The 26,851-nt window shown below is 35.2% G+C and overlaps 1 protein-coding gene across 10 annotated transcripts in view; it reads left to right on the plus strand.

Annotated features, from left to right (window-relative positions):
- PUM2 (pumilio RNA binding family member 2) overlaps positions 1-26,851 on the plus strand; it is a 99,439-nt gene that overhangs the window by 47,355 nt on the left and 25,233 nt on the right. For 7 of the 10 annotated variants that reach the window (XM_073216038.1, XM_073216044.1, XM_037026441.2 and 4 more), the window contains 3 exons: positions 16,323-16,466; positions 16,576-16,854; positions 21,032-21,268. In XM_073216038.1, the coding sequence (XP_073072139.1) occupies positions 16,323-16,466; positions 16,576-16,854; positions 21,032-21,268 (660 nt within the window). The remainder of the gene's footprint in view (positions 1-16,322; positions 16,467-16,575; positions 16,855-21,031; positions 21,269-26,851) is intronic. The other 3 variants (XM_037026448.2, XM_037026449.2, XM_037026444.2) reach the window with 2 other exon arrangements.

Raw genomic sequence — 26,851 nt, forward strand, 5'->3', positions numbered from 1 at the left:
TACAGAAAGGGCCAGCAAAATACTTCCTTTGTGAAGTAGATTTTTATGAAACTAGAGATAGAATTACTACTTTAATCTCAAGAAGGAAGATGGAAGCAAGATATTTTTCTTAGGCCAATAAAAGCATCACTTGTTAGGATTTTAAAGTGAGATTTAAAGGCTATATTTGAATATCAGTAGGAATGCATCCCTCACTTCCCAGTCTATTCCTTCATTCTCTCCACTCCTGAAGACTCACTTTTTTCATATGCTGTTATTTCACTTTCAGTGTATGAGCAGCTACTCCTCTTACTATATAGATTGTTTGAAATGTTAGTTCCAGTTCCTTCAAATGTAATGTAGTTAAATTTTCTATTCAGATCATGTAGAAATTGTGTTTAATGTTATTTTGAGGTTTCCTATACAATTATTGTCATTCTGTTTTCTCTGCAATTCTAAGATCTGGGTTTATCTATTGTCAAGCACACTGGATAAAGAGAAGATGTTAGTATTGCTGTCTGTGAAGTACAAATGATAAGAGAATGTGAGGGCATTCTCATTTCCTTTTTTAACCCAACTGCATACTTGCTTTGTGGAAGCTACTGTTGTGGAGCCATCGTGGAGACTGGCAAAGGCAGCCCTGTGAGGAATGGACTGGAGCTGAAGTTGTTGGAGGCACATAGAGGAACATGTAGACAGGGCTAAAAGGAAAAGATTGAAGTTCGTGAAAGCCACAGCTACGACTGCTCTAGGTTCCTCATGAGTTTTAGCTACAGGTAGAAAGTGGAGAACAGTCATGCAGCACAGCAGTCTTGCTGCACTAGATTCTGAGCAGGACCTTGATTTAAGAGAGTGCTTCTGCTTTGTATATATTTGCTAATGCCTCTACGTATTGCTAACTATAGCTGATTTTTCTAGACTTCAGTTGGTCCTATTCATTTTTTATAAATGCCTTTGCTCCCTTTCTTCAAGTTCAACTCATGTTCTTGTTAACACAAAAACATCAAAGTATTTTGCTGTTAATTTTATCAACTTTGGTTTTCTCAAAATTTATTTTTATATTTACTTTCCTTCTTTCCGTGCCCTGAGAAAGTTCTGTTGCTTTTTGGCTTTGTTTTTGTTTTATTTAACAATGAACAAATAGAGTTGTATTTGTTAGCATAACATAAGTGTTAGGCTACATTGTCTAAAAACAATTGACTATCTTTGAACTGATGTTAAAATAAAAAAAAGTAAGTCTTTTAGGAAAAATCTTCTGAATCACAAAATTTAGTCCCTTTACAAATGTGAATGTAAAAAAAAAAATTCTCATAAAAGGGATTTACTAGAATTAGTGTTTGTATACCTAAGTGACTTATCAACTGTTGACATGATTCCTTCACTCTAAAACCTTCTTTTCGTTCTTCCCAGGACTACTATGAAATAATTCTCACTCTCCTTATTCAAATAGTTAAATAATTAAAAAGTTTAATGAGCCAATAAAAGAGCTCATTTGAGAAACTTTGTGTTTCTTTAAGTCTCAGTCTTTAACTTTTCCACCTTCTATTCTTCTTCACCTCTCATCCATAAAATCCCTAGTCCTTTTAATATATTGATTATAAACTTTTAATCCTGCTTGATCCTGGGTGCCATCTGTTTTTTTTCAGTCTTGTATCTTCAGTCTTTATCCCTCTGCCACTTCCTTCCCTTATTTGCATAGTGCTAATTGTCCTCTTCATTCTAAAAAGCTTTATCTCTATTTCACTCCCCCCCTTGAGCCACTTATCAAAATTTGCATTCTACCCACATGACTTTTAAACCCTGACTCTATAATTCCTTTTAGTAGCTTTGATATTAACTCAGTGACAAATTATAAAGTAAGACCTTCTCTCCTCCATCCTTATTTTTCTCAATTATTTGTTGTATTTCACATTATTAACTATGTCCAACTCATCCACACCTCTCTATTACTTCTTTTTTTTGAAGTATCACTGGTATACAATCTTATATTGGTTTCAAATATACAATGCAGTGGTTTCAACAGATAGCCATATTATTAAATCCTCACTCCCACTAGTGCAGTTACTGTCAACATAGGAAGACGTTACAGAATCAGTGGCTATATCATCATGCTGTACTATCATCCTCATGACCAAGCTTACATTATGATTGAGATTTCGTGCCCCTTTATCCCCCTCCCTACCCACCCACCCCATCCCTCCCCCATGGTAGTGACCACCAGTCACTTTTCAGTGTCTGTGAGTCTACTGCTATTTTTGTTGTTTTGTTTCGCTTTGTTTTTATATTTCACTTAGCAATAATACCCACTAGATCCAACCATGTTGTTGCATTCTTTTTTTTAATGGCTGAATAATACTCCATTATGTATATGTACCACGTCTTCTTTATCCATTCATCTGTTGGGTATACTTTGGTTGCTTCCACAAACTGGCTATGGTAAATAATGGCAGTGATAAACATAGGTTTTTCAAATCAGAGATGTTGTTTTTTTTGGGTAAATTCCTAGAAGTGGAATTACTGGGTCATATAGTGTTTCTAGCTTTTTGATGAACCTCCATACTGCTTTCCACAGTGACTGCACCAATTTACATTCCCACCAGCAATATAGGAGGGTTCCTATTTCTCCACATCCTCACCAACACTTGCCATTTCTTGCCATTTGGATAATGGCCATTCTAACTGGTGTGAGGTGATATCTCGTTGTGGTTTTGATTTGTATTTCTTTGATGATTAGTAATGTGGAGGATCTTCTGATGTGCCTATTGACCATCTGTATTACTTTAGAAAAATGTCTGTTCAGGTCCTCTGCCCATTTTTTAATTGGGTTATTTGTTTTTTTGGTGTTGAGGTGTATGAATTCTTTATATATTTTGGATGTTAACCCCTTATCAGATAAGTCATTTACAAATATATTCTCCCATACTGTATATTGTCTTTTTGTTCTGCTACTGATGTCCTTTCTGTACAGAAGCTCTTAAGCTTGATGTAGTCCCATTTGTTCATTTTTGCTTTTGTTTCCCTTACCTGAGGAGATGCATTCAGGAAAAAGTTGCTCATGTTTATATTCAAGAGATTTTTGCCTGGATTTTCGTCTAAGAGTTTTATGGTTTCATGACTTAAATTCAGGTCTTTGATCCATTTTGAGTTTACTTTGGTGTATGGGGTTAGACAATAATCCAGTTTCATTCTCTTGCATGTAGCTGTCCAGTTTTGCCAATACCAGTTGTTGAAGAGGCTGTCATTTCCCCATTGTACATCCATTTATCATGGCTCCTTTATCATATATCAATTGACCATATATGCTTGGGCTAATATCTGGGCTCTCTAGTCTGTTCCATTGGTCTGTGGGTCTGTTCTTGTGCCAGTACCAAATTGTCTTGATTACTGTGGCTTTGTACTAGAGCTTGAAGTGGGGAGCGTAATTCCCCCATCTTTATTCTTCCTTCTCAGGATTACTTTGGCTATTTAGGGTCTATTGTGGTTCCATATGAATTTTATAACTATTTGCTCTGGTTTGTTGAAGAATGCTGCTGGTATTTTGATAGGGATTTCATTGAATCTGTAGAAAGCTTTAGGCAGGATGGCCGTTTTGACAATATTTATTCTTCCTATCCATGAGCATGGGATGTCCATTTATTGGTATCTTTAACTTCTCTCTTGAGTGTCTTATAGTTTTCAGGGTATAGGTCTTTCACTTCCTTGGTTAGGTATTTTATTATTTTTGATGCAATTGTGAATGGAATTCTTTTCCTGATTTCTCTTTCGGCTAGTTCATCACTAATGTATAGGAATGCAACAGATTTCTGTGTATTAATTTTGTATCCTTCAACTTTGCTGAATTCAGGTATTAGATCTAGTAGTTTTGGAGTGGATTCTTTAGGATTTTTTATGTACAATATCATGTCTGCTGCAAACACTGATAGTTTAACTTTTTCCTTAGCCATCTGGATGCCTTTTATTTCTTTTTGTTGTCCGATTGCCGTGGCTAGGACCTCCAGAACTGTGTCAAATAGAAATGGGGAGAATGGGCATCCTTGTCTTTCTCCCGATCTTAAAGGAAAAGCTTTCAGCTTTTTGCTATTAAGTATGATGTCTGCTGTGGTTTTGTCATATATGGCCTTTATTATGCTGAGGTACTTGCCCTCTATACCCATTTTGTTGAGAGTTTTTATCATGAATGGATGTTGAATTTTTTTCAAATGCTTTTTTGGCATCTATAGAGATGATCATGTGGTTTTTGTCCTTTTTGTTGATGTGGTGGATGATGATGCATTTTTGAATATTATACCATCCTTGCATCCCTGGAATAAATCCTACTTGATCATGATGGATGATCTTTTTTATGTATTTTTGAATTCAGTTTGCTAATATTTTATTAAGGATTTTTACATCTATGTTCTTCAGGGATATTGGTCTGTAATTTTCTTTTTTTGTGGTGTTTTGCCTGATTTTGGTATTAGAGTGATGCTGGCCTTGTAGAATGAGTTTGGAAGTATTCTCTCTTCTGTTTTTTGGAAAACTTTAAGGAGGATGGGTATTAGGTCTTCACTAAATGTTTGATAAAATACAGCAGTGAAGCCATCTGGTCCAGGGATTTTGTTCTTAGGTAGTTTTTTTATTACCAGTTCAATTTCTTTGCTGATAATTGGTCTGCTTAGATTTTCTGTTTCTTCCTCAGTCAGCCTTGGAAGGTTGTGTTTTTCTAGAAAGTTGTCCATTTCTTCTAGGTTATCCAGTTTGTTAGCATATGATTTTCCATAGTATTCTCTAATAATTTGTATTTCTGTGGTGTCTGTAGTGATTTTTCCTGTCTCATTTCTGATTCTGTTTATGTGTGTAGACTCCCTTTTTTTCTTGATAAGTCTGGCTAGGGGTTTATCTATTTTGTTTATTTTCTCACAGGACCAGCTCCTGCTTTCATTGATTCTTTGTATTTTATTCTTCTCAATTTTATTTATTTATGCTCCAATCTTTATTATGTCCCTCCTCCTACTGACTTTGGGCCTCATTTGTTCTTCCTTTTCTAGTTTCATTAATTGTGAGTTTAGACTGTTCATTTGGGATTGTTTTTCTTTCTTGAGGTAGGCCTTTATTGCAATATACTTTCTTCTTTGCATGGCCTTCGCTGCATTCCACAGATTTTGCGGTGTTGAATTATTGTTGTCATTTGTCTCCACATATTGCTTGATCTCTGTTTTTATTTGGTCATTGACCCATTGGTTATTTAGGAGCATGTTAAGCCTGAATGTGTTTGTGGGATTTTTCGCTTTCTTTGTGTAATTTAGTTCTAGTTTCATACTTTCGTGTTCTGAGAAGCTGGTTAGGATAGTTTCAATCTTTTGAATTTACTGAGGCTCTTTTTGTGGCCTAGTACATGATCTGTTCTTGAAAATGTTCCATGTGCACTTGAGAAGAATGTGTATCCTGCTGCTTTTGGGTGGAGTGTTCTATACATGTCCGTTAGGTTCATCTGTTTAATTTGCTGTTCAGTGCCTCTGTCTCCTTATTTTCTTTCTGGTTGATCTGTCCTTTGGAATGAGTGGTGTGTTGAAGTCTCCTAAAATGAATTCATTGCATTCTAGTTTCCCCTTCAATTCTGTTAGTATTTGTTTCATGTATGTAGGTGCTCCTGTGTTGGGTGCATAGATGTTTTTAATGGTTATATTCCTCTTCTTGGACTTACCTTTATCATTATGTAATGTCCTTCTTTGTCTCTTGTGACTTTCTTTGTTTTGAAGTCTATTTCGTCTGATACAAGTACTGCAACTCCTGGTTTTTTCTCCCTATTAGTTGGATGAAATATCTTTTTCCATCCCTTCATTTTTCATCTGTGTATGTCTTTGGATTTGAAGTGAAGGTTGTAGGCACTATATAGACATGTCTTGTTTTTTAATCCATTCAGTGACTCTGTATCTTTTGATTGGTGCATTCAGACCATTTACATTTAGGGTCATTGTCAATAGGTATGTACTTACTGCCATTGCAGGCTTTAGATTCGTGGTTACCAAAGGTTCAAGTGTAACTTTGTTACTATCTAAGAGTCTAACTTAACTCAATTAGTATGCTATTAAAAACAATCTAAAGGTTCTTTTTTTTTTTCTTTTTCTTCCTCCTCTATTCTTTATATATTAGCATTCATATTCTGTACTCTTTGTCTATCCCTTGACTGGCTTTGGAGATAGATGATTAATTTTGCATCTGCTTAGTAATTAATCATTCTACTTTCTTTACTGTGGTTTTATTTCCTCTGGTGACAGCTATTTAGCCTTAGGAACACTTCCATGTATAGCAGTCCCTCCAAAATACACTGTAGAGATGGTTTGTGAGAGGTAAATTCTCTCAGCTTTTGCTTATCTGTAAATTGTTTAATCCCTCCTTCAAATTTAAATGATAATCTTGCCAGGTAGAGTATTCTTGGTTTGAGGCCCTTCTGCTTCATTGTATTAAATATATCATGCCACTCCCTTCTGGCTGATGATAGCCTAATGGGTTTTCCTTGCATGTGATCTTTTTTCTCTCTCTGACTGCTTTTAAAAGTCTGTCCTTATCCTTGATCTTTGCCATTTTTAATTATTATATGTCTTGGTGTTATCTTCCTTTAGTCCCTTGTGTTGGGAGATCTGTGGACCTCCATGGCCTAAGAGACTATCTCCTTCCCCAGATTTAGGAAGTTCTCAACAATTACCTCCTCAGTGACACTTTCTGTCCTTTAGTTACTCTCTCTCTTCTTCTTCTGGTACCCCTATAATGTGAATATTGTTGTGTTTGGAATAGTTGCGCAGTTTTCTCAATATTCTTCATTCCTAGAGATCCTTTTTTCTCTCTGTGCCTCAGCTTCTTTGTATTCCTCTTCTCTAATTTCTATTTACCATCTACTCTACCAAATATAACCTGCTTTTAAATCCCTCCATTGTATGTTTTATTTCAGATAGTGCATTCCTTAATGATTGAATCTCAGTCCTGAATTTGTCCCTGAGTTCTTGAATATTTTTCTGTACCTCCATGAGCATGTGTATGATTTTCATTTTGAAATCTCTTTCAGGAAGATTGATGAGTTCAGTTTCACTTGACCCTTTTTCTGGTGTTTGTGGTATTTTTGTTTGAACCAGTGTCCTTTGACGTTTAATATTTTATGTGGCACCCTCTAGTGCTCAGAAGCTCTACTCTCTGGAGCTGCTCAGCCCCTGGAGCAATGTTAGGGGTCACAGGGGAGTAGTGCTGGTTCCTGGGGGGAGGAAAGAGCTGTTTCCTGCTTCCTGGCTGCTGTGCCTGTCTCCACTGCCAGAACCAGTGGGCCGAGCGCACAGGTGTAAGCCTCTATGCTTTGCATTTGTAGCTGCTGTAGGCAAGGCCTCCCTCTGGCTGGTCTGACATCAGGGTATTGGCTTCTTGTTTGTGAGCCAGTGCAGGCTGTGAGTCATGGTGGGGGGCCTTGGAGCTGCCTAGCCAGCCAGGGGGATGGATCACCTGAAGCTCCTGAAAGTTCCCAACCTGCTGGACAGAGTGCGCCTGGACAATTTTGTCCACCTGTTCTTTCTCCTACGCAGTAAGCTCTGTGCAATTCTTGCCCCTTTAGCAGCCATTTCACTGTTAGGCAGTCTCTCAGACTGTGTGCCTTTCTTTTGTTCCAGAGCAGCCAGATGTGGATCCCTGTTTTCCACAAGCTGCTGGAATCTCAGTTTCTCCAGGGTAATCCTACTGTCTTAGCTTTCCAACCCCACTAATCTCCAGAGCACCATGCAATGTAGGTTCGTGCTCCCAGAGCAGATCTGCAGGGCTGGGTGTTCAGCAGTCCTAGGCCTCCACTTCCTCCCTGCTCCATTTCTCTTCCTTCTGCTGGTGAGCTGTGGTCAGGGAAGGGCTTGTGTCCCGCCAGATCACAGCTTTGGTACATTACCTTGTTCCTTGAGGTCTGTTCTTTTCTCCAGGTGTATGCATTTTGGTGCAGCCTTCTTTCCTGTTGCTCTTTCAGGATTAGTTGTATTAATTATATTTTCTTATTATGTGTGTTTTTTGGAGGAGTCCGCTGTCTCACCTCTCGTGCCTCCATCTTTAATCTCAACTCCGAAGGAAAGGTATTTCCTCCTTTCTAATACTCCTTTTGTTATTTGGGGTTTTCTTTAGTGTTGTGATTGGATTTCTGTTTCTTAATTTTTTTGTGTATAGAGTATAGGCAGTATAGGCTTTAGGTTTGTGATTGCCATAAGTTTCAAGGATAGTTTCCTAACTATATAACAGTCTTTATTAAGTTGATGATTGCTGTATTTCAAGCACAATTTAAAACTACTTTTTTTTTCTTCCTCCACACTTTATGTATGAGGTGTCATAATCAGCATTTTTTGTGTCTCCTTTGATTTTGTATATAGTTGGATTTACTACTTTTGTATTTTAATTTGTACTTTATTTGTAGGTAATTGGTCTACTACCCTTACTGTTGGTTTATTTTCACTGGTGAAAGGTATTTAGGCTTAGGAATTATTACTGAGTATAGAAGTCCCTTTAACATATCTTGTAATGTTACTTCATTTGGTTATGAATTCCTTCAACCTTTGTTTATCTGGGAAATGTTCAATCTCTCCTTCAAATCTGAATGATAATCTTGCTGGGTAGAAGATTCTGTTTCAATACATTAAATATTTCATGCCAGTTCCTTCTGGCCTTTAAAGTTTCTGCCGAGAAGTCTGCTGATAGCTTGATGGAGTTTCCCTTATAAATAATCTTTTTTCTCTCTGGCTGCTTTCAATACTCTCTCCTTATCCTTAATCTTTGTTATTTTAATTATTATATGTCTTGTTATCTTCCTGTAGTTCTTTTTGTTAGGGGTTCTCTGCACTGCCATGACCTGAGTGTCTATTTCCTTTCCCAGTTTGGGGAAGTTTTCAACAGTTATTTCCTAAAAGACACTTTCTATCCCTTTGTCTATCTCTTCTCCTTCTGGTACTCCTATTATGCAAGTAGTGTTTCCTTCGGAGTTATCACACAAGTCTCTTATTTCATTCCTAGAGATTCTTTTTTGTCTCTGTTCCTCAGCTTCATTGTGTTCCTGTTTTCTAATTTCCATCTCATTGATTGTCTCCTCTACTTGAAGCAATCTATTACTCATTACCTCCATTGTATATTTCACTGCAGTTACTGTATTCATTTCTGAGTGGCTGTTTTTCAGCTCTTCTATCTCTTTGTTGAAGTCCTTCCTGAGATCTTCAGTACTTTTCTGCAGATCAGTGAGCATATTTAGAACTTTTACTTGGGAATCTTTAACAAGAAGATTGGTGATCTCCATTTCATTTAGCTCTTTTTGGTGTCTTGTCCTGTAGTTTTGTTTGGAACATACTCCTCTGCCTCCTCATTTTGTCAGGGTTTCTGTGTTTCTCCTTTGTATTAGATGAATCTTCTGTGAGTTACGGCTTTGAAGAAGTCCTCTGGTGTTCAGAAGCTTAAGACTTTACTCTCCAGTGCCTGTTTTTCCTTTGTGGTGGTGCTGCAGTTGCTGTTGGTGGGCAATGGGTGGGGCCGCCTTTCTTTCTTGTCTGCTGGCTGTGTTCTGTTTCAGGGCCTCAGGCTGGCCCTTTGTGATTAGAGCAGTGGCTTCTGCTGGTATCGTTGTGGGTATGGCCCCTTACCCTGTATTGATGGTGGGGCTACTGGGTTAATGGAGTGCGCAGGGCATGCTTGGAGGGCTCAAGGCAGCAGTAGTGGGCTTGGCCTCCCCAGGGAGGCACTCAGAGCTAGCTCCTGCAAGCATCTCCCTATTTGGGCTGAGACAGGACTGAGAAAGCTGGGAAAGCCTCCCTCTACCTGCCAGGCAGCAAAGTCTGATGGGCTGAGTAGGCTGGAGTGTGTGCAGGGAAGCACCTGGAGCTTAGCCACCAATGAGGGGGATTGAGCATGTGGGGCTTCCTGAGAGTGCCTGACCATCTGGGCTGAGGGAGGGCTGGGGAGGTATTGTCCACCTATTCTTTCTTCTGCAGAAAAAGTTCCATTCCACCCTCATCCTTCTGGCACTCCTCCCACTGCTGGCAAATCTCTTGTACTGCTGCCTCTGTTTTGGGTCTCCGCAGGACTGGCGGAGCATGCCTGTCCTCCACAAGTGGCGTGAGTCTCATCCTCCCAGAGTGTTCCAACTGTCCCTGGTGTCGAGCCCTGCTAATCGCCAGAACCCAGTGTAATGTAGGCTCATGCTCCCAGAGCAGGTCTTCAGGGCCACGTGTGCAGAGTTCCTGGGCATGTACCCCCACCCCATTCTGTTCCTCTTCTTCCCTCCTGTGGGCTGAAATCGGGGAAGGGCTCAGGTTCTGCTCTATCATGTCTCTGCCTCTTTGCCCTTCTCTGTGTGGTCTTCTCTTCTTCAGGTGTAGGTTGTCTGTTCAGTCTTTAGGTTGTTTTCAGATTTAGTTGTATTTGCTGTAGTTACTTCCTCCATGTGTGTGTGTGTGCACGCGTAAGGAGGTTTCCACTTCACTTCCCTACTCTGCCATCTTTTCCGCCCTCCATCCCTCTACTGTCACTTCTGTGATACTTGACTCTCTTGGCTTTCCCACTTTTCTCATTTTATTTTATCAGTTTCTTTCCTTTCGTCTGTGTATGCCCTTAAACATAGAAGACATGGCTTAGTAACTAGAAGCTTTGGAGTTAGATCTGCCATATTGCTCTACCACTTGTGTGACCTTAGCCAATTTACTTTTTTCTTTGAACTTTAATTTCAATACTGGAAACATAGAGATACTTTGCTTTGGGGTAGGGGGTGTCTATCTACTTTGATATTTTCAGTTATCATCCTCTGGCAGTAAACCAGTAATTTGATAGCTACATGTTGGATTCTTTTCTGAACACCTAACACATTTCTGCTTTTGTACTAGACATTACCCATGTGTATGTTACAACTACTTCTCAAGCTGAAAATGTCAAAAAATGAACTCATCTCTTCTAAATTTGCTTACTTTATTGTGCACTGTTTAACTATTAACTCTGCTGTCCTCTTAAATCAGAAACTATTGGTTGTAGCCTCAGATTCATCTTTTAACTCCTGGTTTTCTTTTGTGCTCCACATTCAGTAACTTGCTAGTTCTTGACCATTCTCTCATTTTCATTTCTTTTCATCTCTACTGCTCTTGTTCAGCCTCTCCCTTATCCTCCCACCCTGTGTGCATCAGTCTTTGCTGTTTTATCTTTTTATTCTCCTTTCAGTTACCTTTCAGAAATACAGGTTAATTTATACCGTTCTTGTTCTTAGCATCATCAGTGATCTGGCCACAAACTACCTTTTTAGTCTAATTGGTAGTATCCCTTTGTAGTCCTATGCTAGAGTAGGTACTGTTTCCTGAACACATGTATACTTTAATGCCTTCAGCCCAAGCTGTTTTTAGTTTAGAATACCCTTTTATATGTTTTAAGAAAAATTGGGGTATGTAGCCTAGCATAATTTTACTTTTTTTTTAACCTCCATTTGTAAACTTTTTGTGATTGTTTTTCCTTCTCATCCTTTAATATTATCCTTTCCATGAAGCCTTCTCCTATCTTTCTTTCCCAGTGCTTGTTCATTAAGAATTACTTCTCCTGCCTTCCTGAGTGTAGCACATAACTTGGACCTTCCTTAGTATTCCTGTCTGTCTTACATTTCATTTAGCTATTTGTGGTTTATCTCCTCAATTCTACTTATTTTACTAAGGTTGAAGGTGGGAAGTGTCTTAAAATTAAAGGGCAAGAATTTTTTGTATTTTTCCCGAAGGAAAATTATTAGACCAATGTTATGTCTTAAAGGATTTGGCATCTTAAAATTAAGAAAATAGTATATTGTTTCTTCTAGATTGAATGTTGTTGAATGTGGCAACTGTTTTTTTAAATTCCCCTTTGTCTTATCATACTCTCAGTAACAAAAAGATAACAATAGAAATTAGAAACCTTTGAAGTGAATAATTAAGAAAATACTACATATTTAAACTTGTGGACCACACCTAAAACGGAACATAGAATATGCAAAAAGAGGTTTAAATGCATATATGAGAAAATAAGTTTCTATCTGGGAACTATAAAAGGAAGGAAATAAACCCTGTTCTTTACAAAGAACTGTCAAAGGAAGCCAAACACTAAAGATAGGAACTGATGTGAATGGAACAGATGACAAATGTACACTAAAAACGAGGGTCTGATTATCCCGAAAGTTATTTCTTTGAAAAGACTAATAAAACTGATAAACCTTTGAAAGGCTTATCAAAAAAGAGTAGGCATAAATAATAAACATTATAAAAATGGAATAATCATTAGCAGCTGTTAGGAACAATCTCATGTTAACAAATTGTGAAATGTAGAATGTACTTAATCAAATAGACTCAGGAACATCTAGAAAATCTGAAGTCTTCTACCATATAAAAAAATCAATTAATCAAAAATTTCCCACCAAGAAAATTCTAAGCCACCGTAACTTCAGTAGTGTGTGATACCAGGCATTCAAGGAAGAGATGACTCCAATTTTTAAAATTCTAAAGATAAAAAGGGTGTCATTTTATGGTACCAGAATAATATTGATACTATCTATAACTTGTGAAAGACAGTACCCAAAAGGAAAATTATAGGCCAATCACACTTAAAAACATGGATTTAGATTTAATTTAATTTTTAACTTTACCCTAAATTAAATATTAACAAATCAGATCTAGTACTATATAAGCAGGATAGTATATCCTGAACAAATTGGTTTTATCCCGAGAATGCAAAATGAGCACAAGTAAATCATACTGTGTAATTTGTCATGATGTTAAAAGATTGAGAATAATCATAAGAAAGTCTGAGAGATTCGAGAAGGCATAATAAATTAATGTCAACTAAACCCCCCCCCTTTTTTTTTAATTAGAGCAAGAAGATAGCTTTCTTATATGCAAAGGGAGAAATTGACCCTTAGGTATATTACGGACAGCTAGCATAAGCATAGCATGGCTGACAAACTTACTATTTGTAGAAAATACTGAACGTTTTATCTGAGACTAGGAACAAGACAAGGTTTCCTGTTAATGCTATTTCTCGTCAACATTATATTAGACATCAGTATATAAATGAGATATGATTCAATTTATATATTAAAGATATATATATAGCCAGTGCTATAAAATGGGAAAACTGGGTAAAGGAAAAAATAAAACTATCATTTGCAGAAAATATGACTGAGTGTGAAGTGCCTTTGCAGATAAAGTATCAGAATTAACAAGTTTTTAAAGATAATTAATTAAGTAGTAGCAGGTACCTAGGAATAAATCTAACAAAAAGTAGGCATGATTTTTATGAGAAGCAGCCTCGTTTAGACATTAAAGGACACCTAAATAGAGAGGTAACATTGGACAACTCATCTTTTAAACATGTTAGTTCTCCCCATAGTTTCAATGCATTCCCATTCAAAAATCCTAACAGGCTCTTTCTGTGGTATTTTGACACTTGATACCAAAATTTAATTAAAATGGAAAGGGTCAAGATTAGCTAAAACAGTTTCAAAGAACAAAAATAAGAATATCTGCTCTATTCTGACTTAATCTAGAGAAAGATTTACTCTAAAGTTGCACTTAAGTTACTGCATGAAATAGTAGACCAATGAAGCATAAGAGAGTCCCCAAAAGTGAGAATCCCAAAAGAAATGAATACCTAATAACAAAGAACCTGTACAATGCAGTACGGAGGAATGACTTGTTTTTTAAATAAAGAAAATTGATTTGGGGGAAACAGTGAAATTGAACCCCTGCCTTACCTTGTATTCAATAATCAACTCCATTTGGATTTTAGACCTAAATGTAAAGAGCAGAACTTTAAAGTTATTAGAAGATAATAGAGGGAAGTTTTGTTACAAAGTTCAAGGAAATAATAAATTTGGGCCTGTAGACCTCAAAAGTCACCATAAAAAGAACAGAAGTTCAGGCTGGTGATGGAAGAAGATACTGGGAATACATTAAAAACAGTGAAAAGACTTGGATCCAGCATGCATTAAGGATTATAAGTCAGTAAGGAAAGATAGCCCCTAAGGAAATGCATGAAATAGACTTGAACAAGCCTCTCTTAAGAGGAATTCCAAATGCCTAGTTAATATATGAAAAGATGTTCAGCCTCCTTAGTAATGGGGAAGGAAAATCAAAATCACAACAAAATACTTGTGCAATCTTCCAGACTGGCCAGATTTAAAAGTTTTAACAGTACCAAGTGTTACTAAAGTAAGGGAGCAATAGGAACTATTACTAAAGGTAGTAAGAGTTAAATTTGTATAACCATATCGGAAGCAGTTTGGCATTATTTACCAAAGTTGAAAATATTCATACTCTGTGAAACAGGATATCAACAATTAGCTACATATAGCTTAGATTACAGAAATACGTACATATAACACACCAGGATGTATGTACAAAAATGTTTATAGCGGTACTGTGAGCAGTGGCCCCAAACTGGAAACAGTGAAAATGTAGAATGTATAAATGCATTGTGGTATCCATCTAATGAGCACTATAAACAGTAATAGAAACGGAAACTAGGAAGGTCTGTATACAACTTCATGAATAAATCACACATGAAGATTTTAAATAGTCAAAACTAGATGATTGTGGGGCAGCATTTATGGTAGAATACTTTGTGACTCTAAGGGAAAGAGAAGATTGTTGAACAACAGGGGCATGAGAGGTGGGGTGCTGGTCACTTCTCTCTTTCTTGATGTGGATGGTGATTATACTCTTGTGTTAGGCCTGTCATTATACTGTACTTTCAGTTTTTCTACTGCTAATGTGTTTTATTGCATGGTAATAGTAAGTTTTTAAACAGTATCATGTGCTTTGCTAATAAAGTACATTTTCTGGTTAAGAAAAATTACTCTCAATATCCCCTTTTCTCTAGCTCCCCTCTGGTCCTTATTTTAGCAAAGTCCTCAAAAGCATTGTTATTTGTTTGTAGTTCTTCCATTCTTTATTGAACTTGCCAGTGTGCCTTTCATCTCTTTCCAGAATGACTTCCATGTTGCTAAACCCATTGGTCAGTTCCCAATTTTAAAGGCTTTTAGAATTTGACATTGTGAAGTACCAAGTACCCTTAGTCCATAGTCTCCTTTTTTATTTTCTTGGTGATTTTATCTTAAAAGCTTTAAGTACCAACTTTATTTTAATATAAATCCAACTTGGACCTCTCTCCTAAACTCTAAACTTATATATCCTATTTGACATATCCAGTTAGATACCTAATCTTCTCAAATTCATCCTGTTCATTCCATGAGGAGAGAGGACTTGGAAGCTCTGCATTCCCTCCTAGATTTTGTCTTTCGCATCTCTTCATTTGACCAGCCCTCCTTTATAATAAAACCATAGTTGTAAAAATAAAATTACTGCATTTAATTAAAAACCTTTGAATATGAAAGCACTGGTCTTTGTGGTGAAGGTAGTGTTTAAAGTCAACAATGTCAGAGGTTGCCTGTACGTTCTTGTTTTTGCAAATAGTTGTCAAGACAATTGAGCCTGAGTCCTTGTCACTGTTTAAGGCAGTCTTTCTCAACCTCAGTCCTGGGAGAGCATTAAATCCTATTGCCTTAAGGTATCCACTGTATGTCGTTAACTTCTCTCCTATATATCTAGAATGCTACTTGTTATGTACCATCCTTGCAAGAATTAGCAAAATAGTCCCTTTTCTATTCACAGTAGTCATTTTCTGTTCTGTGATTCTGATGAGGAATCCCCACTGAGAAAGACTACTAAGGGAAACTTCACTCTCCTGTAGTTCTGAAGTATGCAAATCGTCATCTGCCCTGTGCTCAAGGCTGTAATGAAAGTAATGCCTGCATGATTTTAATTTAGATGTAGCTTGAGAACCATTACAAATATACTATTGCCTTATGATTTTAAGGAACTCTTCATATCATGACTAAGTTTTAAACGGGATGCTTAAAGTGAAAACCTAAGGAGTGCTCATGATGCACTTGGTTTAGAACTTTACTCAAATTGCATAATAAACATTGCTTAGTGTTCTGCCTCACTTCCCTTAGCATTTCTATCCATCCTTCTCTCAGAACTGACTAAATAGTAATATTTCTCAAATATCAGCTCTTTATAGTGTATGGTTTCTACATCAAGGAAAATACCTTGTCCTTTTGTGATAAGTAAAAGGCATCTCCCTGAAAAGTTAGAGAAAAATATTTCACTTAAACTGATTACATTTTCACATATTTAGTAATACCTTCTCAAATGTGTTTGCTTTTCATATGGTAACTAAGGGTTTTACATTATTAGTGTGGAATAGCTATGTTTTCTGGTTGATAAAAAGAATGGAGGGGGGAAAACGCATGTTTTCTATAATAAATGTTTTCATTAGTAAACATTTATTTTAATGTTATCTAGGCTATCAAGTACTAGCTCCAACTGCCTATTATGATCAGACTGGTGCCTTAGTGGTTGGCCCTGGAGCAAGAACTGGCCTTGGAGCTCCAGTTCGATTAATGGCTCCAACACCTGTTTTAATTAGTTCAGCAGCAGCACAAGCTGGTAAGTGCAACTGATGTTTTTAGGGATAATATTTTTCTGGTGTTTGAGATATTTTAAAAATAGAGAAGAGCTTTCTGGGAAGTTCTGAGTGTCTGGATGTGTCTTGCAGCAGCAGCCGCCGCTGGAGGAACGACAAATAGTCTGACAGGCAGCACGAATGGTCTGTTCCGGCCCATCGGCACTCAGCCCCCAGGGCAGCAGCAGCCGCCGAGCAGTAACCTGCAGTCTAACTCGTTTTACGGGAGCTCTTCTTTAACTAGTAGTTCCCAGAGCAGCTCTTTATTTTCTCATGGACCTGGCCAGCCTGGGAGTACATCTCTTGGCTTTGGAAGCAGTAGCTCTTTGGGTGCTGCTATAGGCTCAGCCCTCAGTGGATTTGGTTCATCAGGTAAGTTTTCTTTTTAAGATGAGTGTACTCTGCTAAGTGGATATAAGATATATGTATGCTTTTTTAGTATTAAGATAAGCAATAATAAATAGCTTGTAGTGTAGAAAGAACAGGATTAATCGTGGTTATTGGTTTAATTTTGTAGAAGAACTACTGCCTGCAAATCTTTAAGCATATATGAATATTTAACTTATTTCAAGCAGCCCATCCTTTACTTGAATATAATACATTTTCCCCTGGCTTTAAGAATTATATTACTGTAATTTTGTTCTAGTTAAGGTTTGTTTAGAGCATTATGCTAATTAGTAGCTCTTCCTTATTATCTGTATAATAATGTTTGAGGAAGTAAATATTTTGCCACCTTAATTGCCTTTGCTTATCAGATGATTTATTTCTTATTAAATGGTAGTGGCTCATTACGGTTTTCTTTATTTGGTATAACATATAAGAATAAAATATAATGAAAGTTCTAAACAGAAGCCCCTAAAAAACTACCAGTATGTTTTTTATTTTAAACAATATAGCCTTTATCACTAAAAATTCATTTTAAAGAATATATTTTCCCATATCCTAGTTTTATATATAATACTTAAGAAATCTAAATTTTAAATACTTTCATAAAATAATTTACACACAAAATTCATTTTGTCACTGAGGAAGTACTAAGTGGAGTCAAAAGAGGCCCACATTGATTCCCTGTTGATAATTTGTATGTTTTATCATTCCCTGATATTTCCACAGTATTCAGGATACAATAGGGAAATAATGGCTTAACCCTAGTTCTGTTGATACAATTGGCAGCCTTTTCTTCATGAGAGGCAGAGGCTATTTATTCAGACCTCAGGAGATTTTCGATTTCTGTAGTGTTCTGGAAACATTAATACCTGCTTCTCATTTGTTTTCTTATCAACACTAAATTATATTCCTTATTGGTGTGGAAAATGGCAAAATTAACATGCCAGTTATTATTAACAATGCTTGCCAGTTTTCTGAGGAAGTGCTTCCTGAACTTTTAACATTTATATTTATAATAGGAGTGGTCTAAAACAGCTATAAACTTCAAGATGAAGAGTGCTTTTTTTGTTACAATGAAATACAGTGGGGAAATATACCTGCCTAACACAAAATTACTCAAAGCATGGGCTCAGAAACCTCTGAGGGAAAATCTAGTGACCATGGAAATTGTTTAATCTTTTGATTTTCCTCCTCGAGTTGCCTTACTCCTTTCAGAATTAGTATTTTTATCTCCAGCCCAAGCAATCCCACAGGACTCATTTTTTGTTTCTGACAGAGTTGACAGGCATTTGCCCTGAATAATTCTAAATATGCTGAAGAAAATCAAAAGAACATGAAACTTAAAAAAAAAAAACTTTGTGGAAATAAGTAGTTTCTTAATTATAGATTATAGACCCTAAATAATCCAGGAAAAAGAGAGATCCTCGATAAATCTTGTGTTCCTTTTCTAATAAAATATGTCATTGATGGGTCTGGTATAGATTTGTAGTCCCCCTTACCCAGTTCTTCCAAATTCCCATTTACCTCTTAGTTGTTAAGACCTTCCCCCCAGCATTGAAGAACTGGTTGTCATGAACATTTTGTTTCCCTACAATGTCCCCTGCAGATGCCTTTCCCAAAGACTGATCTTCATGCCTCTCTTATTTATAATATTGCTCACTGAATTCTGATTTCCATTCTGGGGTACCTCTGTTTCACCTGGCTTCAGAGGGCATTAGCAATTGCCACTCCTAATGCCAGTAAATAGTCTATCATCTTCTCCCTCCTCTTGGACATTTTGTGAGTTCATTCAAGTGCTACACACATGTTCTCTTAATAACAGGTCTATCTATTGCAGTTGCACATTATTGCAATTCCATACCTATATGAAATCTAAAGTACAGTATGGTTATGTGCACATATACGCATATAGTAGCAGTGATTCTCCTACCTATATAATGAAATTATTAATGCTTAACAGTTAAATATCCCATTTTATAGCACAGTTGGCTAAGAAAACTAGTCATTATAATATAATAATTAAATCATACTTTCTATGGCCCATTATTTAGGAAGTGCTGTTACAATTGCAAGTTTGTAATTTAACTTTTTATATACAGTTGATAAATGATAGTGACTCCATTGTCTATCTAGCCTCTTAGATATTTTAGGTAAACTTCATTTCATATTTGCTAGTCATACTGTTGCATGTAATTTAGACATGTAGTAGAACTTTAATGAGCCAGCTTGTTTATGGTTAAAGTAAAGCTATTTCTGAATTACTTTTAAATGTTTGGCTTGGCATTTCCTGTTTGGAGGAAAAAAATATTGCATGTGTCAAAACTGGTTTCTTTGGTTACTTGCCAGGGGAATGACTGGCTGCACTCATTAGGGAGCTGTTGTCTTTTTCCTTGTCAGTTAAACTGTTTTCTGAAATAAATAGGAATTTTAAATGTAGCCCTGGTTTAGAAAAATCACTTTGACAGTGTCCTTTTAAATTAGCATAGTTAATGTAGTGTACATTGACAGTTTTGCTAAAAACAACTCAAGAAGAGCTATTATATTAGTGTTTATATTTGTTTTTGCTATTAAATTTTTGCTATTTTATGGTTACCTAGTATTGCCCTATAATATAGCTTAAAATATGAAAATTTCAATAAAATTTAATCAGTCTTTCAGAAAACTGCACTGGCTTGTATAAAAGGTTGAATAGTGTTATAATATTTTGCCTAATACAGTAGTGTGAGCCTGGTATTTTCATTTATACAATTTTGAATTTGGTAAAACCAGTGTAATTAAGTTTCCTATCTGTATTACAAGCTTAACTTGGTCTACCCATCATGTGCTCTGCTTAATTTTTCTCTTTAATCTATACCCTTATGACCTACTTATAATTGACTTGGGATTAGAAAACCAAGACCTTAACAGAAACTTTAAAATTCTCTTGAAAAGAATTATCTACCATATTGGTCCGAATATAGAGCTTGTCCTTTAAAAACTTGACAGGTTGAGAAATGTTATATGAAATTCCCTTAGTTGTAAAAGATGTTCAATTAAAAAAATAGTAGAGTTAGGAACTGGAAAGCAGCATGCTTGAAAATATGAGCTCTAGGTGAGATTTAAGAATTGAAGTTTCAGACAGGCCTTTTAAACACTTGATAAAGAATTTGATTATACAGGTATGTGTTGATGAACAGTCAGATCCTTGGGTTGCTCTTCTGAGCATACACAGCTACATGGTAATATTATACCATTTTTTTCATCATTTTATAGAATACAAAAGGAAAAGAGGAATAGAAGTTAGTAGTTGAATTTGGGATTATACAAAAGAAATTCAGTACAAAAAGCATGTGATATAAGTTAATTGTATGTTATCTGAGGGGGAAAAAATAAGAGGCTGATCAGTCTTCACTTAAGGGGCTCATAAGGCCAGTGATAGAATTTAGGAATGGAAGATCCTGAGGGGTAAGTGAAAACATGTAATGTTTTCATTATCATTTGTTATGATAACAGTAATGAGTGCTCTTAGTTTTCTGAAGAAACTTCGTTTTTTTTTTCATATATATGTATGTTGTGATTTAGTTGTTGAAGGAAAGGGGAAATATGCAGGGTAAGAACTACTGAGGGGTAAGCTACCATTTGTATTTCACAACTGATTAATATTCGGGCCAATATGGACTTAAAGGATTATGGCTTGAACACAGCTAAAAAACAAACCAATGTGAATGGTGAGGGAAATGTATTAATATTCTATTTATCAGTATAATCTTTTCTTGGCATGGAGTTGAAGTCTAAGAACCTGGTGCCAGAGTAGGACACTACCAAAATTTAATCTCAAGCATATCCTAAAGCAGATGACTCAGCAATTCCAGGGTTTATAAATCATACCAGGGTATTAAAGCACAGTAATCATATGTGTCAATGGTAAATACGTGTGAAATAATGAACATATGACTGCTCTGTTAAGTATTTGGTTACAATAGGGGTGCATTTATACCCTTTTATGATTAATAAGTAGTATATATATATATATATATATAGTTATCACAGTAATTATCTTCTCCATAATGTTTCTAAAAATAATTATTGTGATCACTTCTGTTATTTCCCAGCAAGAGTTGGGGATAGGTTTTTATTCAGTTAACACTGTATGTAATTAGGGTTTTTTTTATTTCTTCTTCAGTTGGCAGTTCTGCAAGTAGTAGTGCCACAAGGAGAGAGTCTCTATCTACTAGCTCTGACTTGTACAAAAGATCTAGTAGCAGCCTAGCACCCATAGGGCAACCATTTTACAATAGTCTGGGATTTTCCTCCTCTCCAAGTCCAATAGGCATGCCTCTGCCAAGCCAAACTCCAGGACATTCACTTACGCCACCGCCATCACTTTCATCACATGGATCCTCATCCAGTTTGCATTTAGGTAAAAAAAAAAAAACAAAACCCTTTTTATTTGTATGTATACATGTAAGTGTGTTTGTGTGTGTGTTTATAATATATGTAAAATATTTAATGTTGGATAAAACATGCCAAATTGCTTTTGCTTTTAGATACTAGCCTTTTGAAAAAGTTCTACTTTCGTGAAAATTCAAAGTGAGGGTCTAATGTACAGTAAGGTAAAGACCCCTATTGTATCTTATGTTCCTTTTATGAAATACAGTGGTGTGTTTTTTCTTGTCTGTGCTTTTGATTTGTGTGTGTTTTAGATCATCTGAAAAGTCAACTATTTATACATGATAGTGAAAGAGAAATTTCACTGTCAAAAGTTTTTGCACACCAAAAGAAAAACATCAGTCACATATTTATCGAACTTAAATGATTTAGTTTAGTACAGTGGTTTTTGCTTTGGCTTTTGAATGCCTGGCCATTTTATCAAAGGGTTATATCAGGGTAAATGGATTTAGTATGTTGGGAATTAGAGAATCTTATGGTCCCCGTATTTCTTTTACTTTTGAATATGTTGTTAGTTTAAGGAAAAAAATGTTTTAGGCTTGTAATACCCTTGAAGTTGGAGCATTTATTTAGAACTTTTTTTTGTATCTGTATATTAAGATTTGCCTCACTCCAAGATTGTTGAATTGGTGGTTACCTTTTTATCTGGGAAGTATGTTTATCCCTGTAGTTAACAGTATTTTTCAAAGGACTTTTGGATATCAGAAGCTATGTGTGAATCCCTATCTCTTCAAAGAAAGTATTTCATTAAAATTAGATTTTTGTAATCCTAGTTACCTCAACTAAAATTTGAGGAATTTTATTGCTGATTTTTGTCTCCTTGCAAAGATATAATTAGCCTGCAATTTAAGAAGAAATGTTGCTGTTGTAAGCAGATAAATATGGTAGTGATTATATCTGACCCCCAATCATAAGGATAAAGCTGTTTTTTCCTAAAACTCATTAGTACAATAAATGTCCATATAACAAAGGTGTCTTCTGCCGTGATCATCGTGTAGATTTATGTCATTGCAAACCGGACTATATTTCTTTTTTAAGGACTGGTCTTCCACCCCAAACTCTGGGCATTGAATATATACAACCAGTCAGTTTGTTTGGGTGGGGTTCTAAGATCTGCTTTACAGCACTGTTTGTGTAAACTTTTCCAATTTCTAGCCTAACATCTTCCTTTATCATCTTTTCTTAGTCAAGGAGCTGCTTAGTTCCTGATTCCTATTATTTCTATTTTCTCCCACCAACCCCATATAAGACATGCCTTTGAAACTTTGAAATAAACAAAAAAATTTGGAGCATAACAAACCTAAGAATATACCTTGCATAATAGTTTTGTGTTTTATTTGTTAAGATTTTATTTGTCATGTCCTGTCATTTTTTTATAGGTAAGTTTCAGATCAGAAAACTGTCAACTGCTATTGTGTGAATGTGGTGATTTAAAGCCTGTATAAATGGCATTATTTATCCTACATAGCTTGCTTAGAAATTGGATTATAAATTAATTTTCAGATGTCTCTATAATTAAAGAATAATCTAGACACTTTAGACCATAAAGAATTCAGCCATATAAATATTTTAGAGAAGGAATTCTAGTCAGTTATGAGAAATAATCATCACTTGGGTCAGCAGTTCTACATTAATGCCTGATAATTTTTTACCCAGTGTTAAACTCCTTAGTTAACTTCAACTTGAAATCTGATTTTAATATACCTCTAATGAAATATCTACAGGTTATTTTCTTTTGTGATCTCCTAATTTTCTTCGGTTTTAGTTGTAGCATGACTGTCAATGTTGTTAACAGGGAATAGACTGCCAAGTTGAAAATAATTCAGTAGATTTCATGAATTTGCTCTTTGCCTAGTGTTCATGGAAGTAATTTGTCTTTCACTTTCTTGTGACTGAATCATGATACAAGGCTAAACATGCTGTCTTCTAAAACATTTTAGATTATATATCCTTGAAGTGGATTTCTTTATGAATCAAGTTATCAAGAACTGCTAATTTATAAAATAGCCATGGAAATAAACTTGCACATCCATTTTAAAAAATAATCTTACTTCACATATTAAGAATATAATGTCATGAGATAAAAAAGTTCTGTTTCATTAGAAATGGTTGAAATTAATTTGTTCTAGGTTATTGTGAGATTTTAAGACATGTAATACTTTAATAGTGGTAGGCTTTGATTTCTGTATTTTTGGTATTGGGTGAAATGTATTGACTTTTTTTTAAATCAGTTCTCCCTTTGCTCATGCTAGTTATTTGATTCACAGAAAAGCCCTAATAGCAACATCATGTGCTTCTGTCTTTCCAAAAAAAGATGACTGAAAAAAAGTTGTTGTCATTTGGTCATCATAAGTATTTTTAGCAGGATGACTGGTAGTCACTTTTTAATTAAACAAGTATTTCAATTCATAGATTTTGATTCTTTTTTTATAAACTAAGGTTTGCAACCTGGTTACCTTGTTAATATATTGAGGTACAGAAACAATTTTATTCTTTCATTTTCTAGTGTGAAATTTTTAAGAGATTCCTTTTTTAAAAAAATTATAACCACATTATTTAAAATTAATAATTTCTCATTACTCTAATTTCCCTAAGGGACTTAAAAGGTCAATTTTTAGAGTTTTGTTTGAATCAGTATCCAAATAGGTCCATACATGACATTTGCTTGATAATGTCTTTTAATATAGAACTGATTATTCTTCCTCATTTTTTTTCTTCCCATTAATTTGTTGAAGAAACTTTTCTGTTGAATTTTCCGTATTCTTGACTTTCCTGACTGCTTCCCAATCGTGGTGGTGGTTAACATGTTCCTCTATTTCTTATATTTCATGTATAATAGAATTAAATCTTGAGGCTTGGTCTTACTCTTCGTTGTTTGGTTTGTTAGTTTTGGCAATATGTCTGTATTATTTCTATTGTACTGTATCAGGAGACACATGTCTGGTTGATTCCATCATGTGGTTGTCAGCCTGACTCACCTAATGGCTTAGTAGCCTTTGATTATTGCCTCCGTATTTCTTCAGAGTGTGGAAAATGTTGATACTCCTGCATTTATAAGTTGGAACTTTTGTATAAAGATCTTTTATCAGTTACGGAGTTACCCTGAAATGTATTTCATTTAGGAGTTAGTGTAATGCTTGATGTCTTTTCCTTTATTTTCTAACTCTGAGAATTAGTTAATGCCATAGGTACTCACAAAGGTGGCTTATTTTTTTTTTTAATTATTGTTTCTTGTAAATTGATAGGTTTTAGGATCATTGGTATGTTTCAGTGTGCTGAAATCTAAGAGACATTAGTTCTGTACCTTTTTTTGATCCTAAAACTTAACCATGATTGGCCATTTGGAGCCCCTTCAGATTGGCTCCTTATGTTGACTACAACTTTTTAAAAGCACACTTAAATTATTGGGGGTCAGAGAAACACTTGGGAAAGAATAAGGAAAGAGAAGAACTTTAAGATTAATGGTTTTTATATTGAAATGCTAAGATCAGCATTAAATTCTGAGCTTCAGATACAGCATTGACTATTAAGGAAATTTATTTTCTCACATTATGTTGATCTATAGAGGTGTATGTTGTAGGGGGAATCTTCTACCTGAGGTTGTTTCTTTAGTCATTCGTTGTGATAGAAGTCAGCATGTTATCTTGATATACTTCACTTCCTGTAAGAGAACATTAAGTATTTCCAGTATTATTTTATTCTTCTACCTGGAACTAATTATTTCCTTTCTTGTTTCCTTTCTTTTTCTTCTTTTAGTAAACTCTTAAAATATGTCAGTGATTTCTGATTTACTTTAATCTTTATGCTCATAGTAATTAGATTGATGTGGAACTTATTGGATATAAAGCAGCATTCTGTATATTTAACTAAGGGTTTAACAAACTGAACTGGCTGCTTTTTTAAGGGAACTAAAAAGTGTAATGCAAACTTTGAACTCAGTGAAATCAGCTTATTAAAAGGTGTCTGTCAGTTCTGAAAATTCATTTATGTCATGTATCCAGTAATCAAATAGTACTTTAGCTTGCAGTGAATTAGAAAATTTTACAACCTATCTTCTAATCAAGAAATTTTATATTAAAATATAGGCAGTATAATAATAACTTTAAGATCGTTTTTCCTGTTAAGTAGGAGTTACATCTGTTAAAATTACTGACCTTTGGCAGATTTAGTCAGCTACTTGTCTTAACTGTGAAATGTTAAACACATTGAAACAAATATGGCTGAATTCATTGTAAGGCTATGTGCAATTTTTCCAAGTTTCATACATGGTCCTTAAAGCAAAAAGTTACTTTTATTTATAAATTATTTATAAATTATTTTTATTGATTATAACAAATTATTTATTTGATTAAGTATTGATAATAAATATTAAATATATTAAATAAAATATAAAATGTTTTATTTATAAATTATTTTGAAGCCATCATTGAAAGTACATTATCCTTGAAGTAATAAGTTCCTTATAATGAAAGAGCATTTGATAGTTTTCTAAAGCACCTTTATTTTCACTATTTTATTTCATCTTAATTGTTAATGAAGACTGGCTGAGTGATATGTCTATTAAAGATGAGAAAATTACAGGTCATATGAGCCCAGGAAACTTGCCAAAACCAGGAAATGACAGAACTAAGACTGGAACACAGTTCTGATTTCCTGATAGTATACTAGCTTTTTCTGCTTATGCTATTCAGTAAGGAATTGAACAGTTTTACAAAGTGTATAAATAATACTATTCTAATCAGCCTTTCAAAAACTACCTCACAATGGTATATATAGGTTATGCCTTTTTTAAGTTGTATGTAAGATTACCAGACTTCTAGATCCATTTCTTTCTCATTTTAGTTATTCTTGAGATTTGTGGAAAGGCTGTTGTGTAGACATTTTTAAAGTCCAAATACATTATCTATTCCATGAAATAAGTAAATGTTCATCATAAGGCAGGCAACACAGGGACTGGCTGTAGGAGAGCATGTCTGCTCGCAACAGAATAGTATTTACAGGTTCTTGTGGTGATGTAAATTAAAGCACTGCTTCAGCCTTTTGGTATGTCTAAAAGTCATCGAATTGTTGATGAGTATGAAATATGTTGGGAAGAAATTCTAAAATTACATATTATATGGAGGAATTTGTTTTGTTTCTGTGTACAGATTTAATGACCTAAGTTCTTGTTTGGGGTCACATGATTAATTTTGACCTTTACGGTTTTATTATTACCCTTTAATAACATCTGTGACTTTGTAGTTCTAATGATTGAGAATGTTTTCACCATTTTACTAAGGTAATCTCAAATTTAGGACTAGAAAACACTTGATGATCTGAGTCAATGTTTCAACATCAGAATCATCTGGGGTGTGTGTTTAAAATACTTGTATGAGGAGGTGCACAATTTGGAAATGGGTGGCAACCATTTTTCCTTATGACAATGATTGTGAAGTGCCTTTTAATATTAAATACCAAGCAGCCAGATGCTAAACTTTTCATAACAAAAACAGGATTATCCCACTGAAATTTCCAGTAGCACCTACATGAAGAGAGAGACCTTGGGAAAAAAATC

The sequence above is a fragment of the Manis javanica genome, chromosome 1 (assembly GCF_040802235.1).
Source record: "Manis javanica isolate MJ-LG chromosome 1, MJ_LKY, whole genome shotgun sequence".
Classification (NCBI taxonomy): domain Eukaryota; kingdom Metazoa; phylum Chordata; class Mammalia; order Pholidota; family Manidae; genus Manis; species Manis javanica.